This window comes from Nyctibius grandis, chromosome 4 (assembly GCF_013368605.1).
Source record: "Nyctibius grandis isolate bNycGra1 chromosome 4, bNycGra1.pri, whole genome shotgun sequence".
In the NCBI taxonomy this organism is placed as follows: Eukaryota; Metazoa; Chordata; class Aves; order Nyctibiiformes; family Nyctibiidae; genus Nyctibius; species Nyctibius grandis.
In genome coordinates this window covers 97,205,941-97,227,760 of record NC_090661.1, presented here as the reverse complement: position 1 = coordinate 97,227,760, position 21,820 = coordinate 97,205,941, and the positions used below count along the sequence as shown (strand labels likewise).

Genomic DNA, 21,820 nt, shown 5'->3' with positions numbered 1-21,820 from the left:
GATAATGCTGAGAGCCTTTTCCTGTGTTGCTCATCTTCTTTCCTGGCATGCTCTGCCTCTGTAATTAGATCTCAGTTGTTTATTTGCAAGATCCCAGTTTGATGCCACAGAACTGGAGAAAGTGCTAGCTAGTGAAAAAGGAGGAGGATTAGAGAAGAGCTCACTTACCAAGGCACTAAGTGGATGGTGTTGTCATGAATCCGTTAACACAATGAACTGATTAGTTTAAACAGTGTAAATTTCACAAAGCACTTAATTTCCAACTGCTGTTTTGTGTTGCCTTGATTCAATCACACAATACTTCCTTCATGCGGGCTGTGCGGTGCTTAACTTGTAATCATGGCTTTCCTATTGTTACTAATTATAATAAATATCTTGAAAAATAGAAAAATGTTGATGTTAATTCACAGCTGCTGTTCTTTTTGGCTGAATGATGTTGTCCTGCAGAGCTTCATTTCCTAATGAACCACATTATCTTTACAGCGCTATTTCATGGAATCCAACTTTTAAATTTTGTCTCTGGTGCTTACAAATGCGGCTTTAGTGGTAAAACAGGTTTAAAAGGTTCTTCCTGCCACCCAGAAGAACGGATCATTATGCTCATCTGGTCTGCAAGTGGCAGACTGCTATACTGAGCTTCAGTCCAGACCTCAATATTTGCTAATGATGAATTAGTCTAACACTTGACAGCTGGTGCTGTTCAGGGAATCAAGAATGTATTTGTGGTCAGCTGTGGCTCTTTGGTGACACATCTCTGGCTATAAAAGCAGAGCTGGTGTGCCAGGTTAAGAATTCACCTGCATCTGTATGGTAGTTATTTGTGCTCCAGTACATGAGGCTTTGAAGCACTTTGAGGTTTGCTGTCAGTGATGCGTCTTGGCGAATGAACAGCAATGCACTGGCACCAGCTCACAGACCTGTTTTACTGTAGTGAGTGAAAATCTGGGAGTTCTCTTGTCAAAGCATGAAATCCTAGTCCTCAGGCATATGAGCAAAGTGAGTTTTGGGGCAGTCTTTTAAAGTAGTTCTTCTCATAGTGTTCTTGGCTTCTTCCAGGTATATAAATACAGCAATGTTCTGCAAATAAATTAATTTTTAAGAGCTTTCTGGTGCTCAAAGGATTCTTGTAATTTCATGATGGGTTTTCCATGTTTACTTTTTTGGGAAAACTGCTGTCTGCTTCCTTCATGTTTCAAAAGTGATGACTGGGTTTGTACTGCTAGTGAGTATGATGGGAGAAAGAAAATCTTAGCAGACTAGAGTCAAGACATGGCTCTGTTATGATGTGTGCTATAAGCTGCCGTAGGCAAAAGCAACATGATGCATCTGTCCCACTGCCAGAATGATCTGTATAAAGTTGAATACCGAGACATTGTTTAGATCTGTCCCGTTCAAGCCTGTTAACTTGTGAATCTCTGTTCTTAGTTACAGTAGTACTTGGGCAGCAGTGGGTGAGGGCATGGAGAGAGGGAGACAGAAAGGAACAAATGTAAAATATAGCAAATTCCCAAACTTCTACAGTTAATATTTTTAGTGAATGCATAACCATTTCTTTGTGTTGACCACCTCCTGTTTTCACTCCTCTTTCTCTGCACGCTCAATATTTTTCTCCCATCTATCCCTTTCTCCTTGGCTGTTGTGATGGGGCAGAGGTACTGTCTCCTAAGTCTTCATCTTCTCAGAGCTTGTATTAAAGCAACCTCATTGCTCCATTTCTCCCTAGCAGTGTGTATGTGTTCATGTTTCTTTCTCATCTCCTCTTCCCCCACTCTCTCTGTGCTGTCTTATGTGCAGTAATGTGCTGTCTCTGGTAATCAAAGTAGAAATACTATGTACACAAGGTATGAAATAGAGTCAATATTGGTCCATGCATATATATCTACATATATATGTATATGTACATATAAATATATATATATATGTTGGATACCTAGTACCTTTCAATGTACAAGATTATTTGCATGGTCTTTTTATGGTGTGAAATAACACATTCTTCATTGTAACTGGCCCTTCAAACACTGTAAGGAAAGTTTTTTAACAAAAAACCTCAACATTTTCTTCATGAAATTCTGTTAGGATCAGCTGTGCTTTGAACTGTTAAAAACTGCCATTTCTGTTGAATGTTTTCCTCAGGAGATATTTTGAGTATGTTAAAATAATATCTAGAGAGAAAAAATAGCAAGAATAGCATCTGCTGTACTTGGAGGGTCTGAGAACATGGATCTGAGTCCATCTGCTGCAGGTCACTGCCTTCCTCTCCTGACATGCAGGCTGCAATGTGAGAAGTTCATGGTACTGCTGGAGGAGGGGAGGAAGCAAGTGTTGTTGTTAATGGTTTACTGTTTTCTTTTAGCTGAACAAGCCTTGGAAATCTGTATCAAAATCCCCCCCAGAACAGATGACTCTGCAATTAATACAATCTTCCCCCTACCCCTTCAAGTTAGGAAATACTAGTGCATTCCCTGTGTGTGCAACTCAGTTCTGGTCACCTCTGCCAATACTTTGTATGAGGTAGCCTTTGGATTTTAATATCCTTAGCAACACACTTTTTTCCCTAAAATATAATTTTTTCTTTTAGTGCGTAGGTTAGACGTGAGACTAAGAATTGCTTTGTCTGTACTAGTAACATCTGCCCAGTACATGGAGCAGACAGAGCATGCTAAATTTGGATATTAAAAAAATGCACTTGCTGCTCAGATTCAGAGCTCTCACAGGACATGATAATGGATTTAATATATGTGAAAACTGTAGTAGGGTAGTAGGGAGCTATTTGTTCTCCGTGCCCTTATTGGATAGGGCAAGAAGTGCTGGCCTTAAAATTGCAGCAAGAAAGATTCAGATTAGGCTTTTAGCAAAACTTTCCAAAGCCAAAGACAGTAAAGGGCTGAGATGGTTTGTGTGCAGAGACGACACATTTTTTGAATTCTTTAGCAGATAAGATGAATATCTGTCAGGGACCAAGTATCGATTCGTATCTTGAATGTTGCCCTTTCCAAAGCAACAAATTAAAGCTTTATGTGTAGAAGAGCTCAACTGGAGATACGTGATGTTGAAGCAAGCTGGTATGAAACCAGCCCTGCTTGTGCCTAGTACATCCAGACTGGTGGGAGGAAAGATTAGGTTTACATAAGGCACAATGCAAGAACTTCATCTGATCCCCGGTACCACTCCAGAGCTTTATCTAAACCTGTACCTGCTGACATGCTTACGTGCAAGTGGTATGATGGCAGGACTTGGACCTGTGCTTTTTTGATAGTCTTTTTGTATCTTTTAGAGTTACTCTGGCTGCTGTAAATCTGCATTTTCCAAATTTTGAAAGTTTGGTTGCAAGCATTCTTTTCAATATAATACTTTTTCAACATGTGTTGCCACATAGCTGGCAAGGTTTGATATTCGGTGGTATTTGCACAGCATTCTCCTTCCCAGACAGTTCCACTAATTGCAGATCATGCTGTTGAGTCCAGTGAATGTAACCAAAGCACAAAGTTTTGCTCAGCAGCAATAAAGGATGTAAAGTGATCGTAATCCCAATAATGAGGTGTGCTTTTAAAATAATGACCAACCACGAGCAACCATGATTAGTTTAACCCTTATTTTCTTATTTTGGAATTAATTTGTTGTTGTTTTTCCTTTTATGTTTTCAACAATGAGGAAGATGCTTTCTATAAAAATCTATTTATCTTATTTATTAAGAAGGAGAAGGTAAAATGAGTCAGTAAATGTGAAGGACAATTTTATATCTCCAAGTCTTACCCTGGTATTGCTTTTTGAACAACCTTTACTTTGAGTTTCTAGCTGCAGGTGTAAACTAGCCAGCAATTCCCACAGCCCACAGTGTGGCTGTATGAAGGAAGCCAAATTCCAGTCCAGGTCCGCAGTCTTTCCATGTGAGTCCGCCTTCTTTCAGGGATGCTTTGGAGCCACCACAGTGCGTGTGTATGAGTTGAAGTGAAATGTTCATATGTTTATTTATTTGTTAGCATGCTTTAGTACTTAGGCACTTAACTGAAAAACAACAGCGGGTAAACCAAAAATAGGGCAGAAAGAGTTGAAAGATATTTTTATCTATTTTAACAGAAAATTGTACAGTAGGGAGAAGTACAGGAGAAAAGGAATGAAAACACAGTTCTGTCAACTGCTCTTTGATATTTTTCTCTAAGCCCAGCTCTGAGAGTGATGTGGTTACATGAGAACTTGTGGCTTCTTGAAAATCTGTGTGTCTGGAGGCTGAAAATCCAGAAAGAAAATAGAAAGAATGGCAAAAGTTGATTTTTATAATGTGGGATTATTTTTAGACTTGTTCTCATTACGTTTTAGGGAAGCTGCCCTATTGTATTTTGAGTCTTTGAATATACTGAGCACTTTAAAGATGTTATAAAAGTGAATGTCCTTGAAAGCAATGGATTTTGAAACAGAAAATGTTGGTTTTAAGTCAGAAGATGCATTACTGGCAAAGTGTATTGTATATTCCTAGTAAGCTAGACAGTGTGGGGAGCCCATTTTGGCAAGGACTATATATATCTGGGATATAAAGAAAGCCATACTTAAAATATTGTTGTGGGGAGGAAAGGCCAAAGGTATTCCTTCACTCCTTAAAGGAGCATGAAACCCCTTTTAGCAGGCAGATTCACGGGTTAGTTAGGAGTTCAGGTTTTAGGCGATTCATTACAGGTTTCAAAGCGACTTTCTTCCTTTCTCCACCTGTCATGCACATAGCTGCTCCATTAGGCACTTAGCATGGTAAGTGCATGCATACTTCCCTGTTACAGCCTGTGAAGTTGTGCTATACATCGTGGGCAGGATGATTCCCAGATCAAGACCTTTAGCAAACGGCAGCAGCTCCTTTGTGCGTTGAACGTGGAGGGCTGACCTAACTGAAACTGCAAGCTGGGGAAGGGCTTGTTCACTTGCTGAAAAGGGTCTGGTACATTGCGGTATTTCCCACTCCACTTCTCTGATCGATTCTCTCTCACAGGCAGGAATGGCGTCTCCTGAAAATCCCGAGCAGTTGATCATTGCCCTGGAACCCGAGGCTGCCTCTATCTACTGCCGAAAGCTCCGCCTGCACCAGATGATAGACCTGAGTAGTAGGGCGCCTGTCAATGGTTATAGCCCAAGTGACACTATTGGAACTGGATTTACACAGGGTACTTCTTCTATTAACTCGCTTCTTTAGATTCTTATGCCTAAGTTTGCTTTGTCTATGGGGGCTGTTTTCTTACCATTTCTTGTTGTCTTTGCTCTCTCGAAATGTTTCAGGCTAGCATTGGTTTGCTTTTATAAACTGTTTTGCTGTTTACTGTAATGAGACTAGTGAAGGCTTTGATCCAGCAGACATGTTTGCACGCACTTGAATTTTAGCATACAGGTAGCTTCATTGCCTTGCCTTTATTGGGATGCTGTGGGGGTCTTTTTAGTATTTTCACAAGGGTATTTTTCTGCCTTAATTAAACTCAATACTTCATGTTGGATCATTTTTTACATTTAATTTGTTGGAAACAATTATGTGTTCGATTAGCTGCATTATTGAAGCGGTGTTAAGTAACTGAATCTGCAATGAGACTTTTCATCTGAGGTGTTCCAGAGTTTTAGCAAATCCTTTTTGGTGTTATCTTTATGAAATATCATTAATTACTTTCAACACTCGGGGGAACACATGGTATTGGAATATAGCAATGAATTTATCTACTTGTAGAAGGGCAACTAGGTACGGCACTTCTGTTTTATTGACCTGGGATCTGTTGCTAATATCAGTGTTTGAAGACTGATGTACAATGAGGGACAGAGATTGAACCACAGCGTGAGTCACTTTCCAAAAGATCCTTCATCACCAAAGATTTTTGAGCTTAGTATCCTACCTGAGACTGGAGGAAAATAGGAGAGGGACAAAAAAAGGAAAATGAAGCAGCAGTAAGATGTCATTGCTGCATAATGGACAGATTTCCCATCTGTGTGAATTGTAACAGTTGCACTGATATTGGTGGTAGTGTGCTAATCTATCCCAGGAGGAATTTTTCAGAAGAATTTGTATTTTATCACATTTACAGGCAAGTGGAAGATTAAGCTAGTAAAGCTATTCTTGTACTTACTGGAGGGTATTTTTTTTTAGTTAGGCAGAGTCACTACATCATTCTCTAAGCCATGCCTCTTCTAGCCAGCACTTGTCAGATGTGTTCAGTGTTATGGAGGCCTACACAGAGCACAGGACACAGTCCCTTCAGGGACCCTTTGTCTTTTGTCCCCCTTATTTGTGTCCTGAACCATTCCAGTTCCATGCGATTTTACATGAACTCACTTTCAGGCTACACAGGGATTTGCCTCTGGGAAACTAATCAAAGAAAAGAGTTTCTCTGGTTAAGGTTTTGCAGCTGGGCAGAATCTGGCAGATCATGGATTTCTGCTAACAGGCTTCTACTTGGACGTGGGAGTACCATTCTCCTCCTTTACTTTGTATGGTGAAAGCTATTGGGGATGAGAAAGATTTCATGTCGAAATTAAGGAAAACAAGTTTGGAGTGAATTAATTTGGGGTTAGAATTAAAATTTCATAAAGGCATGGCAGGCACCCAAGACAAGCTGAGAACAGATTAAGGAGAAAAACCTTTCAAATATAAACAGAGAGAAGCAGCACTCCGAGGACCATGTTATTGCTGTGAAGTCAAAACAAAAATTTTACTCTACATAGTTGCCAGGATAACCTTACCTCAGTCATGGTTAAACACTAGTTCCTGTGTTCACTTCTAGCCCACAGGAGTGAATGAAAGGGCTCCTGTTGACTTCTGTGGGCTCTGTGTCAGGTCCTTGCTTGGACCTAGTGCTTGTTCTGTCATTGAATGCTTCATCGTTTAAGCTCTCACTGTGTGCTCCTAAATCAGCACAGTGAGGCTGATGCTGCATCGTAGGGTCTTTATGGGGAGGGTGTCGGGGCAAGCGGAGCTGCTGGTCTTTTTCAGATGATAGGCACTATAGAAACAAGAAGGAAAAGGCTGTCAGTGATCTGCATGCTGATGTTTTCAGAAAAAATGATGTTTTCATGCATGACAGGGTGCCTTTCTTCTTTTGTAGTGTTTCATAGAAGTGCCTTTGAAGGTGAATAAAGGTTACACAGGGAATCATTTTTTGGTCATTCAGTTGTAGGGGTTGATTAAGAAGCATAGTAGCAAAGCCTCTCACTTCTCTGCTTTCTCTTCACAGACTGTTCTGCATCTTTTAAATGTCTAAGTAGCAATTAAATATTGTAAGTTAACTTATTGTTATAATAGTATTGCTACATTATGCTTAATTTTTAATTGGTGTATATTTAAAACATTATGAGGGTCAGACTTGGTGATCACTGTGGCCTTAAGAAGTTATAAACCTGAGAAGCAGTGCTTTTGGCTGCTTGTTTTGCGACAGACCGATGTTCTGAAAGGCTTGGGAGGCGTCTTTGCCTGAGCACCCAAAATCAGCAGCGGCTTTTGGAAACGTGGGGCTTGTCCCCCTGTCCCCGGGCGGCACAGGTCGGTCTGGCAGCTGGCTGGGGCTGCCGCCTGGCGGCACGGGCTGCGCCCAGCACAGCTGGCTGGGAGCCTGCCTGCTTCCAGGCGGAGCTTTGAAAAGCAGAATATAAAAAGAAATAAATCAGACCTGCTTATAGCTTTCCTATGAGGTCATCGGTTTTCATCCAGTTAGTATCAAGGAAGATCAGCGTGGCTGAAAAACATTTCTCCTTCTTTCTAGGAACAACATTATATTGTTCCCGATTCTAATGCAGTAATTTTTGTTCGTTTGTTTTGTTAAGAAGTGATACATACAGATCTGTCAGCCTGCTTGCACTTGTTTTCTGCAGCTTATGATATCAACTTCTTCATGCTTTCTTATGCTCAGTAATTTTTTCTCTGTCAATGATTAGCTAAGGAACACGTCCGTCGTAATCGACAGAGTCGTACCTTTTTGGTGGAAAACGTCATAGGAGAGATCTGGTCTGAACTGGAGGAAGGTAGTGTCCTTTCTTGAATAAACTTTGCTCTCACTGGTTTTATTTTGCAGGCAAACGTGTTTCTCACAAAAGGGCTGTGCACTGCATTGTTCCTACAGTGGTTATAAATAATCCTATAAACAGGATTCCTATATTCTTTTCCTATAAATAGGAAAAGAAAAAATACAAGTTCATGTGCTGCTCTTAGCTACTAAGGCTGAGCTGCAACTCTGTATGCTCTAGCAAAATATGATTTATTAAGGAGATGATAGAAAGGAATCTGGGTTTTAAAATGCAACCAGAATATTTTCCTCAGAGTAGGCCTTGTAAATATGCCATAGTATTAATTTGATAGCCCACTAGAATATACACCAGCAGCATGAGCAATTCCACTAACCTACTTTTCATCTGTGCTAAATCAATAGCTTTTGACACCTGAATTTCATATTAGTTATCAATCATTGCATTATAATTACTAATAAAGATCAAGTCTTCAGCGTAGACGTTAATGACTTTCTGTAAGTCATTATATCTCACAGTGATAATGCCCCTGAGAAGCTTTCACTGCGATGTGCTGTTGTGATAACGCTTATGTAAATACCGTTTGCCTGTTCCTTTGGCAAATTAGGTGACCGTTACATCGTTGTTGACAGTGGAGGAGGCACAGTGGATATAACTGTCCATCAGATCAGACTCCCTGAAGGACATCTTAAGGAGCTATACAAGGCAACAGGTAATGTTACTTCCACTGCTTGCTTTATTTATGTAATATTTTGACTTGTCAGTGAAGGACATGTATGCCTTTATTATTCACTACATTTCACCAACAGTTCTTCCTGAAATAAGACCTGCATTCAAAATTAGTATAACCTAACTTCTGGGCAGCAGACATGGGTAAATCACTTAATGCTTCTGATGGTTTTGGATGGTAAACCTCACATTGGGAGAGTAAGAAACCGCCGTCCCCTGTGTTATTCATTCCCATTCAGGCCATGACCTCCTGCCATGGTCCTGATCTGACTTCTTCTAGTAGAGTTGCCATCTTCCTGTTCTTTGAGAGGTCATCTGTGTATGCTGCTCTGTCCAGGTATTCAGGGATGTACTGTGGAGATATGAGTAGCTGAGTGTCACAACAAGATCCGTGTAAAGTTACTGTTGTCAGAACAGAAGTTTCCCTAGGTTTAAGGGGAACCTTATATATTCCAGTAATTTCACAGGCAGTGTAACAAGGAGGGTCTACCATCCCTTGGGAAAAATGCACAATGATTGGTCCCCAACAAAGATAAAATGTGCAATTCCTTGAATAGTATTCCCATCCTGAACTCCAGATCCCCTTTGACTTTGTACTGTGACTAAGCTGTTAAGCACATGAGTCAGCCTATTTGTTGCTCTGTCTCTATATCAAGTTAATCTTCATCTGTATGGTTCATCGCTGAGCCTCCTCAGTCTTGGTGGCTGTAAGACTACCCCGGAAAATGACCTAGTAAGAGCAAATGGAACAGTGTACATCAAGTCTGTTTACTCATAAATAAGAGTCCAACCCACACCTTCTCATGTGTGGATAAGGAGGCAGTTTCCTTTGCTTCTAACAAAAATGTTTCTGTTTTATAGTGGTAGTGTTACAGTGGCTATGAGGGTATAGGAGTAAAAGTGAGGCAAAGGTAAGATTATGTTCTGTATTAGACCAGCTGTTACATTTTGGAAAGATACCTCTTTCTGTAGATCTTCTCCGATCACAGTCCTGGTAGTGTTGATCTGATGTGTATTTGCTCAACTTGTAATCTAATAAGCAGTTCAGAACATTAAAGCTGTGTTTTGTTTGTAATACAGGTGGGCCATATGGTTCTCTAGGTGTGGACTTTGAATTTGAAAAGCTCCTGTGTAAAATATTTGGAGAAGATTTTATTGAGCAATTTAAAATCAAACGTCCTGCTGCCTGGGTAGATCTGATGATAGCATTTGAGTCCCGTAAACGGGCAGCAGCTCCAGACAGGACCAACCCACTAAACATCACTCTGCCTTTCTCCTTCATTGACTATTACAAGAAGTTTCGAGGTCACAGTGTAGAACATGCCTTGAGGAAAAGCAAGTGAGTAGACGATTGAACCCAAATGGATGCAGAATTAACTACTGGTAGCAAAGACAAATAATTAAAATACCCTAATTACATGTAGACTGAAAGATAATAATCTAAAAATGTAATATAAACATGAGAAAATGGAATTGCTGAAGTGCGGTTTCCAGAATGAAAAGTTCTGTTCAATCTCTTGCAAAAGCTTTTCTATACAAAACTTGCACTGTCCTGGTGTTGCTTTCTATGACTTTTGTTAGGCCACCACTGCCTCGCTTTCCTGAATTTGACTATATATTTTGAGTCTCTTATGTGTTAATTAGGAAGATCTGATCAAATACAGAATGTGATGTCTAGAAGTTAGTTACCTAGAACCTTAATTTTTAGGGGTCTGGGCCCTGGAACAAATCCAAGATCTTGAGTGAGATGTGTAAGTATATTCATGTATTGAGGAAAGTTATGAACAATACAAGATCACTGGTGAAAACATATACTGCTGCATAGAGCTCTGCAAGAGGAAAGCATTCTTCTTCGGAAGTGATGGCAGGCTTTCTTTACTCCTAGTATTTTACAGTTAGATCATTTGTTCAGTAGATGGGGAGACATAATTCCCTGCGGAGATTTTAGTTACTGATTGTAAGTATCAAGAAAGCACCGTAAATGACAAGATCACGGGCTGCTACCCAAAAGGAAGTAGTGAGGAGAAAGTAGAAGTGGGCATTGTGCATCTTTTGAAGTTCTGTACTACAGGAGACCTGGAGATTAATGGCATCAAAGAGAATGAACAAGAGAGCCTGTGAATCTGGGGCAGAATGCTTGGGACCTGAGAGCAGAAGATGTGATATTTAGTACCTGTACCTTGGCTTCTTTCTGTTTTTTAATCCAGTGAATGCTGAACGTACCATGCAGGCTGAAACTCCTGCATCTTTTCCTAAAGTTATTGGTAAATGTACTTTAAGCCTAAATGACTTGGAATCCAGCTCAGAGTCACTTCCTAAACGAGACTGATGTTCTGAAATCATTAAAAATTTCTGGAAATATTCCCCCTCACCAGACCATCTCCTATTTATAAATAGTCTTAATGGTGAATCTTAGAGGGAATGCTAAATTTTCCCTTCAAATAAGATGAAATTAATTGGATAATGGGATAGAAAGAGTAGAAAGGTGACATATAATGTGCATGAATGAAAAGGAGATTACTGAGCTATATGGATGTGCATCAGTGATGGAATAACATAATGCCTGTATTCACTTAGCAAATGTTATGCCTCATTAAAAATGCTGTGCTCCCTTCTGCCTCCTGAGGCTTCCCATACTTGCTTGTTTTCCTTGTGTGTTTCCAGTGGCTTTGGCCTGCTGCTACTATAATCTAAGTGTTGCCCTTCTGGGGATGAATCAGTGGTGTTTCAGATGAGTGAGCACTGGATTGACTGCCAGCTGTTTCAGGAAGCAGCTGAGCATTGGTAATGCTGCAGAAGGCAATCAGGCAAAGAAAACAACAATTAGACAAGCAAAAATAACAATTCTCCCTTGAAATTTTACATTGCTGCAGTTGGTATGAGCCTAGGGTGAGGTGAGGCACTTTCTTCCGAACAAAAGTCATGCAGAATCTGTAAACTCATTAATTTATCTATTGTGTCTTTTATTTATTGTGTCTATTTATTTAGTGTGTCTTATGAGTGCTTGGCTGTTTCTTACAGCTCAGCTGTAATGTTTTAATGTCCTTTCTAACTGTTCTTTTCCAGTGTGGACTTTGTGAAGTGGTCCTCCCAGGGAATGCTGAGGATGAGCCCAGATGCAATGAATGCTCTTTTCAAACCTACAATTGACCAGATCATTCAGCACCTTAGTACGTATCTGCATGTAATTCCACTTTCTGGCTGAGCTGAAACTGAAGTTTTGCTTACCTGTTTCAAACCAGTAACTGGAATTGAAGTCAAACAACCCCCTTAGTGCACACCAAATGTGGGCAAAGAATTTAGTTCTGAAACTGTTGTTCTCTACAAAGTAGTTAGGAAAATAATAAAAGTAAGGGACATCACCTTAACATGTATTCCTGTCTAGTTCTAGTACTAGTTATTGAGTGTGATTCAGTCCTGTTACTGCCTAAGCTTCAATTATTCTGTACTTCCAGGGCTGCAAGCATTCAGAAGGCTGAAATGCACTGACTAATCCAGATCCTGCCTTTTTTTTTTTTCCCCCCCCCTGTTTCAGGCAACAACTAAATAATGTCAGAGATGTAGCTAGAGTCTGATTATTCCTGCTATTAAAACCTCTAGTTCGTTTTTCCTCAGTGGAAGGTCACATTTGTTCATGAGCATCCAAATCACTGACATCTCTAAAACACAAATAATAAATGATGCATCATGGTAAAAGTACTTCCAGGCATGGCTTAAGCAGCACTGAATTTATTTATCCAGTAATGGAAAGTGACATAGGCTTATTGGGAAATTTATTATTTAAAGTCTTCCTGATGGAAGATTGGATTTGTATCAAGTAGAGTATAATATATGTACTGAGCAAATATTGCTGTTCTACACATTACAAAGCACTAATCAAATCTTACTTGGAATGGAATATCCAGCTTTGCTCACTGTATGTGAGGAATTACTAGGTAAATTTCAGAGGTCACAACTTAGTAAGAAAACTAGTACAGAACAGCTTATATGTGAGCAGGGAGGGAGAGACCTAGAATTACAATAGTTGTATCAGATAACTCAGTCATGCCGCCTCAGTTATTTGAGCTAAGGGTGAGCCTACAACTGAACTGTTTGATTTTCTTGAAAGTAGGGGATGTGGCCTTAAGCTAAGAAGGAATATCTGTAAAATGTAAGAAGATATTATTTTGCAGATGGTAGTTATTATGGTTAAGATGTTAGGGTCAGAGATAATAAGTGAATTTAAAATGGGGTGACTTATATGGAATGCAATGAAGGGTATGTGGATTGGTTAGGTTTGGGAATATCTCACTGATACTTGAAATGGCAAGATGATGTCTGTGTCCCTACTACTCATAATGTGACTCGCAGGATTTCTTTTCAAGAAATCTATATCTCCCTTTACTGGTAGAAGCTAAATAAAGATTCTGTTTTCAGTGCCAGTTCAGAAATATTGTATGCTTTGAGGTAAGTTTCCATTCACAGTGAAATAGAGTATGGAAGAGACTACAGAAGTGGAACTAGTGCATGCTGAGAGTGGCAGTGTGGGCATAGATGTGACAGTTTCAGATCTTGTGCATGTGCATGGGACATTCAGTGCACTCAGACATTAGGAGTTTCACCTGCATTGCCTTGTCATGGTGAATTTTTCCCTATTGAATGGGCTCTGTTTCTGTTTAGGTGATGTGTTTGATAAGCCAGAAGTGACCAATGTCAAGTTTCTGTTCCTGGTGGGTGGCTTCGCTGAATCCCCCTTACTCCAACAAGCTGTCCAGAGCGCTTTTGGTTCAAGATGTCGAGTCATCATTCCTCAGGATGTGGGGCTCACTATCCTCAAAGGAGCTGTTCTCTTTGGTCTAGACCCTGCTGTCATCAAAGTACGGCGTTCACCTCTCACCTACGGTGTGGGTGTGCTCAATCGGTTTGTGGAAGGGAAGCATCCACCAGAGAAGCTTCTAGTCAAAGATGGCACACGCTGGTGCACTGATGTCTTTGACAAATTTATCTCAGCTGACCAATCTGTAGCCCTTGGAGAAACTGTGACACGCAGTTACACACCTGCCAAACCTTCTCAGTTAGTAATAGTGATCAATATCTATAGCTCAGAACAAGATAATGTCAGCTTCATCACTGAATCTGGAGTGAAAAAGTGTGGCACCCTTCGCTTGGATCTCACGGGAACTGATGCTTCAGTGCCAAACCGGCGGGAGATCAAAACACTTATGCAGTTTGGGGACACTGAAATCAAAGCCATGGCCATTGATGTTGCCACCTCTAAAAGTGTCAAAGTCGGTATTGATTTCTTAAACTACTAACAGCCCATTTTCCCCACCATGGCCTGTTTGTGAGACTGACCTTCCACTATTCCATTTTTTGACTTTCATGTATCACGTAATCAACTTGAATTTCAGCAGGCTATATGAGAACAGCTAGTAAGGTGGGGTATGTCATATTTGTGCCCTTTAATGACCAAAGACTGGATTTTGAAAGACCCTTAAGTTTTGGGAGCAAAAGTCCCAGAGGTAGTAAAAGTTCCCAAGTAACTCGAGCATGCTTAAAGATCTTCTTTTATTAAGTAAATACTGATTATTGTTGGGTCCTGAAGATTAGTTAAAAAGTTATAAAATCATAATCTCTGTGCTTTGTTGTTCTTCTTCCTCTTCCTCCCAAGAAAAACTCTCTAACCCATTGTTATAGGGGGCATGTCTGTGTGGGGTATCTGTTTAAACAGCACCATCCTCTGGCAATGGGAACGAATTAGTAGTCTACAGTGTTCTTTTGATTTTGCCCTGTGCTTTCAAAATTTTACATGCTGAAAATCAATGACTTAAAGAAATGGGAACTGAGTTTCTTAAATTCTGAGATCCCACTGAAAAGAAAATCCTTAAAATTAGATTTAGGAAATATATATTTCCTAAATATATATATTTTTCAAGAGCCTAATATGATTGCTCCAGTTTGAAAACAAGGCCTTTATTGTCAAAGCTTTCAGAACTAGCTGTTGGGTTAAATGGCTAGCATTACCCTCATTATACTTTGGAAAATTATTAAGAACAAAACTGGTTCCCTTTTGGGTCTTCTGAACTTGTTTTTATTAGTCTCCATCTGAAATCATAGAATCACAGAATAGTTGAGATTGGAGGGGACATCCATTGACTATCTGGCCCAACCTCTCAGCTCTAAGCAATGTCAGCTAGAGCAGGACACTTTGTCCAGTTTTGAATATCTCCAAAGATGGAGATGCCTAAACTACTCAGGGCAACCTGTTCCAGTATTTGACAGCCCTCACAGCAAAAGAGTTTGTTCTTAGGTTTGAAAGGAATTTCCTGAGTTTCAATTTGTGCCCATTGCCTCTTGTTCCTTCACTGGATACCTCTGAGAAGTCTAGCTTCATCTTCTTTACTGTCTTCTATCAGGCATTTATACACATTCCTACCATCCCCTGAGCCTTCTCAAGTCTAAACAGTCTCAGCTCTCTCAGCCTCTCCTCACACGACAGATACTCCAATCCCTTAATCATCTTCATGACCCTTTGCTGGACTCAGTCCAGTATGTCCATGTCTCTCTTGTACGGAGAAGCACAGCACTGGACCTGGCACTCCAGATGTAGTCTCACCAGGGCTGAATAAAGGGGAATAATCACTTTCCTTGACCTAATGGCAATGCTCTTCCTAATGCGCCCCAGGAGGCCATTGGCATTCTTTGTTGCAAGGGCACATTGCTGGCTCATGCTCAACTTTGTGTCTACCAAGACCCCAAGGTCTTTTTCTGCCAAGCTGGTGCATGGGGCTGTTCCTCCCCAGGTTCAGGACTTTGTACTTCCCTTCACTGAACTTTATGAGGTACCTGTCTGCACATTTCTCCAGCCTGCCGAGGTCCCTCTGACCCATCTGGTTTGTCAAGCACTTCTCCAAGTGATTATATTTCTTTTCTTGTTAATCCCTGTGTTAAGATTTGGAAGTACATTTAGATGATGGCTGTCCAGGAAGATTTAAATAACTTAAAAGAGAGAAAATGTCCAGATCAAAAGTACCATAATATATTTTGAGTAGCAGACATTTTAATTGAGTAAAATATGTTTCTGGGTTGAGTTGAATGGCCAGTAAAGTGGAAGGCAGAAGCCAAGAGAATGAAACTACATATAGCATTAAATAAAGCATTCCTTACATGGCTATGACCACACAACTCTAATGCAGGTGAAATAAAATGATGGTCATGGTAGCATCTTGTTTTCTAAGTAATAACTTTCTAGAAATATTTTCTTAAGCATGTTCACCTGGAAAACTTCTTCTGCAACTGGAAGAGTTTTTATTTTGCAAAATGCTACAGGTAGATGACTTCTAAAACCTACAATCTGTATCTGCCATGAACTGATAGCTTCGGATTCAAATCCAAATCCTACTGCAAATTGGCAGACTGATACTAACCTCTAGAATCATCCTAAAATGCTGCCATTTTCAGAGCATTTAAATAGAGCTGCCTGATTACCTGCTGGAATTCATTACATTGAAACTTCACAATATTAATTGTTAAACTAAACCTTCATTTCTGATAAGTTGAGCATGAGTTAAATCCATTACTGACACTTTTGGGAAATGAAAGCTTTATCAATTATTTCACTAATTTACGATCCAATCCTGCACTTAAGCTCTCTGTGTTTAGCCTGGAGTTTTGCCACAGTAAAGAGCTGCAGAACTGGTCTACTGCATTTTGCCATTGAGTTTCTGCCTCTCCTGCAGAATTCCCTAGTTGAATGTGAAATCTGTTCTGCATTCAGCTTTAAAAAAAAAAAGGACTATGGAGAATGCTAGTCACAGTATCCGGCTGGATACTTTCTATAATTACAAAGTGTGCTTGCTAGCATTCTGTTTCCTGCTGCCTGCTAAACGCTTTAAAAGCTAAATACTGGGATTTTTTGTGTGTTGCTTTCCATGGTTTACAAACAAGAGAACCTTTAAGATGAGTTATGAACAATATAATTTTATGTATATACAATATTTAAATATTGTACAGACTCTTTCTTTCTACAGTGCTATTTTCTTGTATAAAAATGCTCTTTGCCTCTGTTGGTTTAATTCAGCCGTTAATTTTAAATAACATAGTTTCTCAATCAGCTTCTGTAATTATAGGCTTTTAAAGATGGTAAGATATGAAATGTAAAAGGCTGATCTTATAATAATAGGAAAGAAATGTTGGTGTGTCAGAGAATACAACATTCTTCCTGCAACGCAAGTCATACCAGTTAAGCATATTACGCAGATGCACCAGTATGTTGCTGGGATTTTCATTTCTTTGTTTCAGATGGTGACCATTCCCATCTCCCACAGTTCATCATAATAATGGATGAATCCTCCTGTAAAACCAAGTTAAAAATTAGATTGTATGATCTGGAAATACAGCTTCTTCACTAGGTTTTGGGGTTTTATTAAGGATCTTCTCTAGTTTAAAAAAAAAACAACAAACACAAAACTACCTTCCAAAGGCAGGCAACACTGATTTATTGTAGCTGCGGGTAAGACCCAGTCTCCGTCTACCACTGCCACTTACCAAAAGACAAAATTTTCAAAGAAAAGTAGCTGTCGGTGTCTTTACATCCTGTGTTAAACTGAATTGGTCCAATTCTGCACAGATTTGTTTCCGGTGGCCTTAAGTTAACACAGAATTTGGTCTAATAAATGGCTACAACCTCCTCCTCTGCCCCCCGAAGAGGAGACGAACTGCAAGATCAAGTGGCCCATGATTTTTGTGCTGTTTTCAGCCTGTCTGCAGGGAATGCTAAGGGTAGTTTCTGCAGCTCTTTTGAAGCATAGCTCCCTGCACAGTAGCGATTCTCTGCCCTTTCTTATTCACCTTTTGTAAGATTCCATCTGGATCCAGGCAGGGGTTTGTTGCTGAAATGACCCTACTGTAACTGTAAAATATGTTTGCATATTTTTGCACTTCCTCATTCAGTCTGATGAGAGCACTATTAAGCTTATCTTTGCAGAGCACTGAACTACTGAACAAACTCCCAGCTGTCCTCGTTGCCCTCTTCAAATCTAAGAACGGAAAATTAGCTTGTCCCTCTAAGGAATTAGAATTGTGAGTAGAGTATTATGCTGTGGTCTGTAGTCTATAACCCAGTTAAACAACTTTACGTTGTAAGTGGCATGTGGATGCCCATTTTGATAAAGGATGTTAGGCTGTAAAATTAATATGAATTATTAGGAAATGAGTCATTATTAGAATAGTAGTTCTGATTACTTTTGCAGGAGATTCCCTGCAGAGCATTTTTTGGTAGGGGTTTCAGATGACATTGTGCAACTTAACATTGAAAAGACAAGGCCTGCTGTCCTTAGGGAAAGCAGATGGCCTTGGCAGAAGTTTTGCTCTAAGCAGCAACTTGCAAGTTTGAGTCCAAGTTACTTTAGGCTGAAAGTTAGCAGCTAATTGTGATAGAATGATGAATTGTGCTAGAATATGATAAATGTGCCGTGATGGTTAGGACAGTTACTTTGGTATGAATATACCAATATCTATATACAGGAGTTTTAATGCATTATTATGAGAAGGCTAATTATGTATTGCAGAGATTTAATTGCCAAGATGAGCAGCATATTTATGATATGAATTGGCTTAAGCGGATGAATAGTATAAAAGTTGTTGGGCATAACGTCACAGTACTCACCTGCTTGAAATAGTCTTAAATTATATTATAAAACCAACCATTGTGGTCTTGTTCACCTCTGTGCAAGATAAATTCAGATTTCACTGATGTTTGGAGCTGTTCACAACTTGTCTGGATTGTATCTTGAGTGTTTGTGTGTCTTCAACCATGTCAAATAAAATACAGTAAAATGAATATTTCTTTTTGGGTGTTACTATTTTTATGAAAATGGCTATAAAAAGAAACCTGATTTATGTTGAAAGTGAAGAAGGCCAAGTGGTTATACTTGGTTTTGGATTCTCCTTCATATGCATAACAGAGCAAAAGTTCCATCAACTGTATGTGCTGCTTATCAGATATCTTCAACCTTTTAGATGTGTGGACACCTAGAGTCTTGGCCAGGGGGTTGCAGGCCCCTGTGCAGCACACCCAACTCTTCGACAAAAGGCTCCTGCATTTTTGGTTCACTTGTGCGCTTTCTAGGGGGACTCCATATGTGCCTGAGGTAGAAGTCCACTGCTGGGGATTACTCAGCTTCCACCAAAGTTGGTGTAGCTCTGAGTAGGGCATCTGTTGGAGTTAAGACTGAAAGACTTTGGACGATACCAAAAGCAGATTAGGTATTTTCTGTAATGATCCTCTGAGAGAGCCAGGAAATCAAATATAACAATCGATATATCAAAGAGGACTGGAGCCTCTTAAGCCTTGTCAAAGGCTGTTTTATTGTTAAAATTGTATTATCAGGCCAAGACGCTGGCCAATAACCCGGTATATTTGCATGAGAGTGTATGTCTTTACTATCTGTTTTTAGAGCTAGGAATGTTTAGTAAGGTCTTGCTGCACTGAAAAAAACTTGTATAGCAGTTTGTGCAATATTATATTTCTCTGCTGACTGTTGCAGGTCATGTCCCTCTAAAGTTCAGCAGTGTTGGCACTAGCCATGGAGGCGATTTGGTGGTGTGTGTGACCTTAATCTACAATGCTGCTCAGCCACAAAGATGCAGAGAATGAACTGAGGTGCACAGCAGCCACTACACCCCAACTTCCACCTATTTGCTGCAATGAAGATGTTTTACAAGTGCTTTATGACTATAATTATAAACACCATCCTAATAGGCTAGGTACTGTATTTAACTTGTAATGAACTTGATTTCAGCTAAACATTCAATTAATGTTACTAGTACAATGGGAAATATAATTACAGTCTTCAGGGACACATTAAGAACCAAATTTTGCTTTCAGTGTGTTAGCACATTGCTCTGGTTTCCAGGGAAGTTTCATGTATGTGCCTTCACTGGCAGAATTTGGCTCTTTTGCTGGACTTTTCTAAATCTTAAGTTTTTCTCATATGAGTGTGTTTATATTTCAAATTACAGCCACATCTTGATAGGAAGGAATTTGTATAAATCATTACTGAAATTTGCAGACAGTGTTTTCATGTTAATAGCCATGGAATAAAATTACTTATAAAACAATGTCCATGACAGCAGTGTCCCCAAAAGAGATTCTCCCCTTTCAGTTTTCTAAGCAACTCCATTAAACGCCACCCAGACATCTGTCTTAAGGACAGTGGATTCAGAGTCCCCTTACTCAGTGCAAGAGCTGCCTGATTTTCAAGCGATGCAGCTTGGATAAATCGGTGAGAACTGCAGATGCTTTGTGTAACTGGGATTCAGGCCTGTTATTTGCCAATTATCTCATTAGGTACTGATGTTGGAAAGCTTGTACTTACTTTTTTAGGAATAAATTGTGTTTTATTAGTTCTCATTCATCCCCTACTGTATTCTAGCACACAGAAACATTTTTGTGGTGGGACTGCTGTAGCGTGACAACAAAGTATTGGGGGAGCAGAATTTTGTGGTTTTGTTCCTTCAAATTAGAGATCTGAAAGTGGATATTCAAACAAAGGAACTGTGCAGTTCCACAGATTCAAAGAGCAGTTTCTTGCAGCCAAAACTGTCTTGTGCCATCTTGAAAATGCGTCACAGCCTCTGAGGAAGTATATATATTTGTGATGTATTTGTGATTATGAGTTCATGGCAATTCTGTTCTCATACCTGTGACTTAATATGTGAGTGTTCTTATGGATATACCTTGTTTAAACGCACAAATGGCTTCATTGACTTCATTAGTTGCATGCTCAGAAATCTGGCACAAATTTTGCTGCACTGCTGGGTTGAGGTACGCAGGCAATGCAGGAAGCATATTCCTCACATCTTGGAAAAGCTAAATACAGAGGCTCTAAAACATCTATGACAGCACCAGTAGTTTTTCTAATGTATAAGTCACCTTGAAAAGGAGAGCCTATATTTGAGATTTTTCTTGTAGAGTTTCATGGATCTAAATTTTGAGTTAGGGGAAACAAACTAATCATTCAAAGGAAACCTTAAAGTCTAAATTCCCAGCGAATATGCTTTTCATCTCTTCTGAATTTTACTGCACTAAACATTCATGTCTAATTGTCCAGAAAGTGAAATCGCTGTTCTAATAGTAAAGATAGTATTAGTAGTAAATGGTGCCATTTTTATTACGTCATAGCAATTTAACTCATACCTTTACAACAAATTTCACTGCAACCTTAATTACTTGCTACTGATGAACAGATGTTGTCCCTCATGTTTTAATTTATATTACATTGTAATTCTTCTATAGCTTTCCTGCCAGTGCTTTGGACTCCTACAGAAGCTGAGACCCTGGTTTCCCTATTTGAAGTTCATTCTTTCCAAACATTTTCTCAGACTCCTCGACTGAAATAAGTTCCGACCATTGAATATCTTCTCTTCGGAACATAATGTCCAGATTCAAACAGGCCTTGACTCTTAAATGCATCAACTCAAGCTGAACTGCAATCCAGGCTCCTTTTCCTCCCTTCTTCTTAACCAAAGGTTGTCTTATATTGGCATTTTTCATTGTATTTTGGTCTTACAAAGTATGGCCCAGAAACCCGTTTCACCTTGATAACCTTTCACTGCTATAAAACATTTCTTAATTACAGCTCTTAATTTTGTCACTATTACTTTTCTTCCTAGATTGCTTCATGCACTCCTTCCCAGCAGCCAGCACCAGTGTCTGAACACAACAGCTATTTTAACTGCACAGAGCTTACAAACTGGCAGTCTGAAACAAGACATCACCTGTGTCCTGTTGAAACCGTTGTTTGGCAGCCAGGAGGCAATTTCCTATGTGCGAATTTTGACAGTGCAGTGGAAATGACACGAACACTTACACGAGGGAGCCTTTCCACTGTTTAGGGGCTGTTTTGGATCTCATTAAATTCAATAGAAAGGTTCATAGTGACTTCAGGGGAGCTTTGAGTCTGGCTGTTAGCCAAGCTCTCAAATCCTTTGTAGCCAGAGAAATACACATTCCAAAGTAAACAGATTTTGAGGAGCTAGCTGGATTAAAAAAAAAGTAAGATTATCTCAGCATCACTAAGGGGTATATCAAAAGCAGCTGAGCACATTCCTCTCTGATAGAAAGGGACTAAGT

The 21,820-nt window shown here is 39.7% G+C and overlaps 1 protein-coding gene across 2 annotated transcripts in view; it reads left to right on the top strand.

The window, feature by feature from the left end:
• Nucleotides 1-18,526, top strand: part of HSPA12A (heat shock protein family A (Hsp70) member 12A) — a 57,718-nt gene extending 39,192 nt beyond the window's left edge. For both annotated transcript variants that reach the window (XM_068399658.1, XM_068399657.1), the window contains exons 7-12: nucleotides 4,976-5,147; nucleotides 7,891-7,977; nucleotides 8,585-8,689; nucleotides 9,787-10,045; nucleotides 11,773-11,876; nucleotides 13,366-18,526. In XM_068399658.1, coding sequence (XP_068255759.1) covers nucleotides 4,976-5,147; nucleotides 7,891-7,977; nucleotides 8,585-8,689; nucleotides 9,787-10,045; nucleotides 11,773-11,876; nucleotides 13,366-14,000 — 1,362 coding nt within the window. In that variant the 3' untranslated portion in view covers nucleotides 14,001-18,526. The remainder of the gene's footprint in view (nucleotides 1-4,975; nucleotides 5,148-7,890; nucleotides 7,978-8,584; nucleotides 8,690-9,786; nucleotides 10,046-11,772; nucleotides 11,877-13,365) is intronic.
• Nucleotides 18,527-21,820: the final 3,294 nt, after the last annotated feature.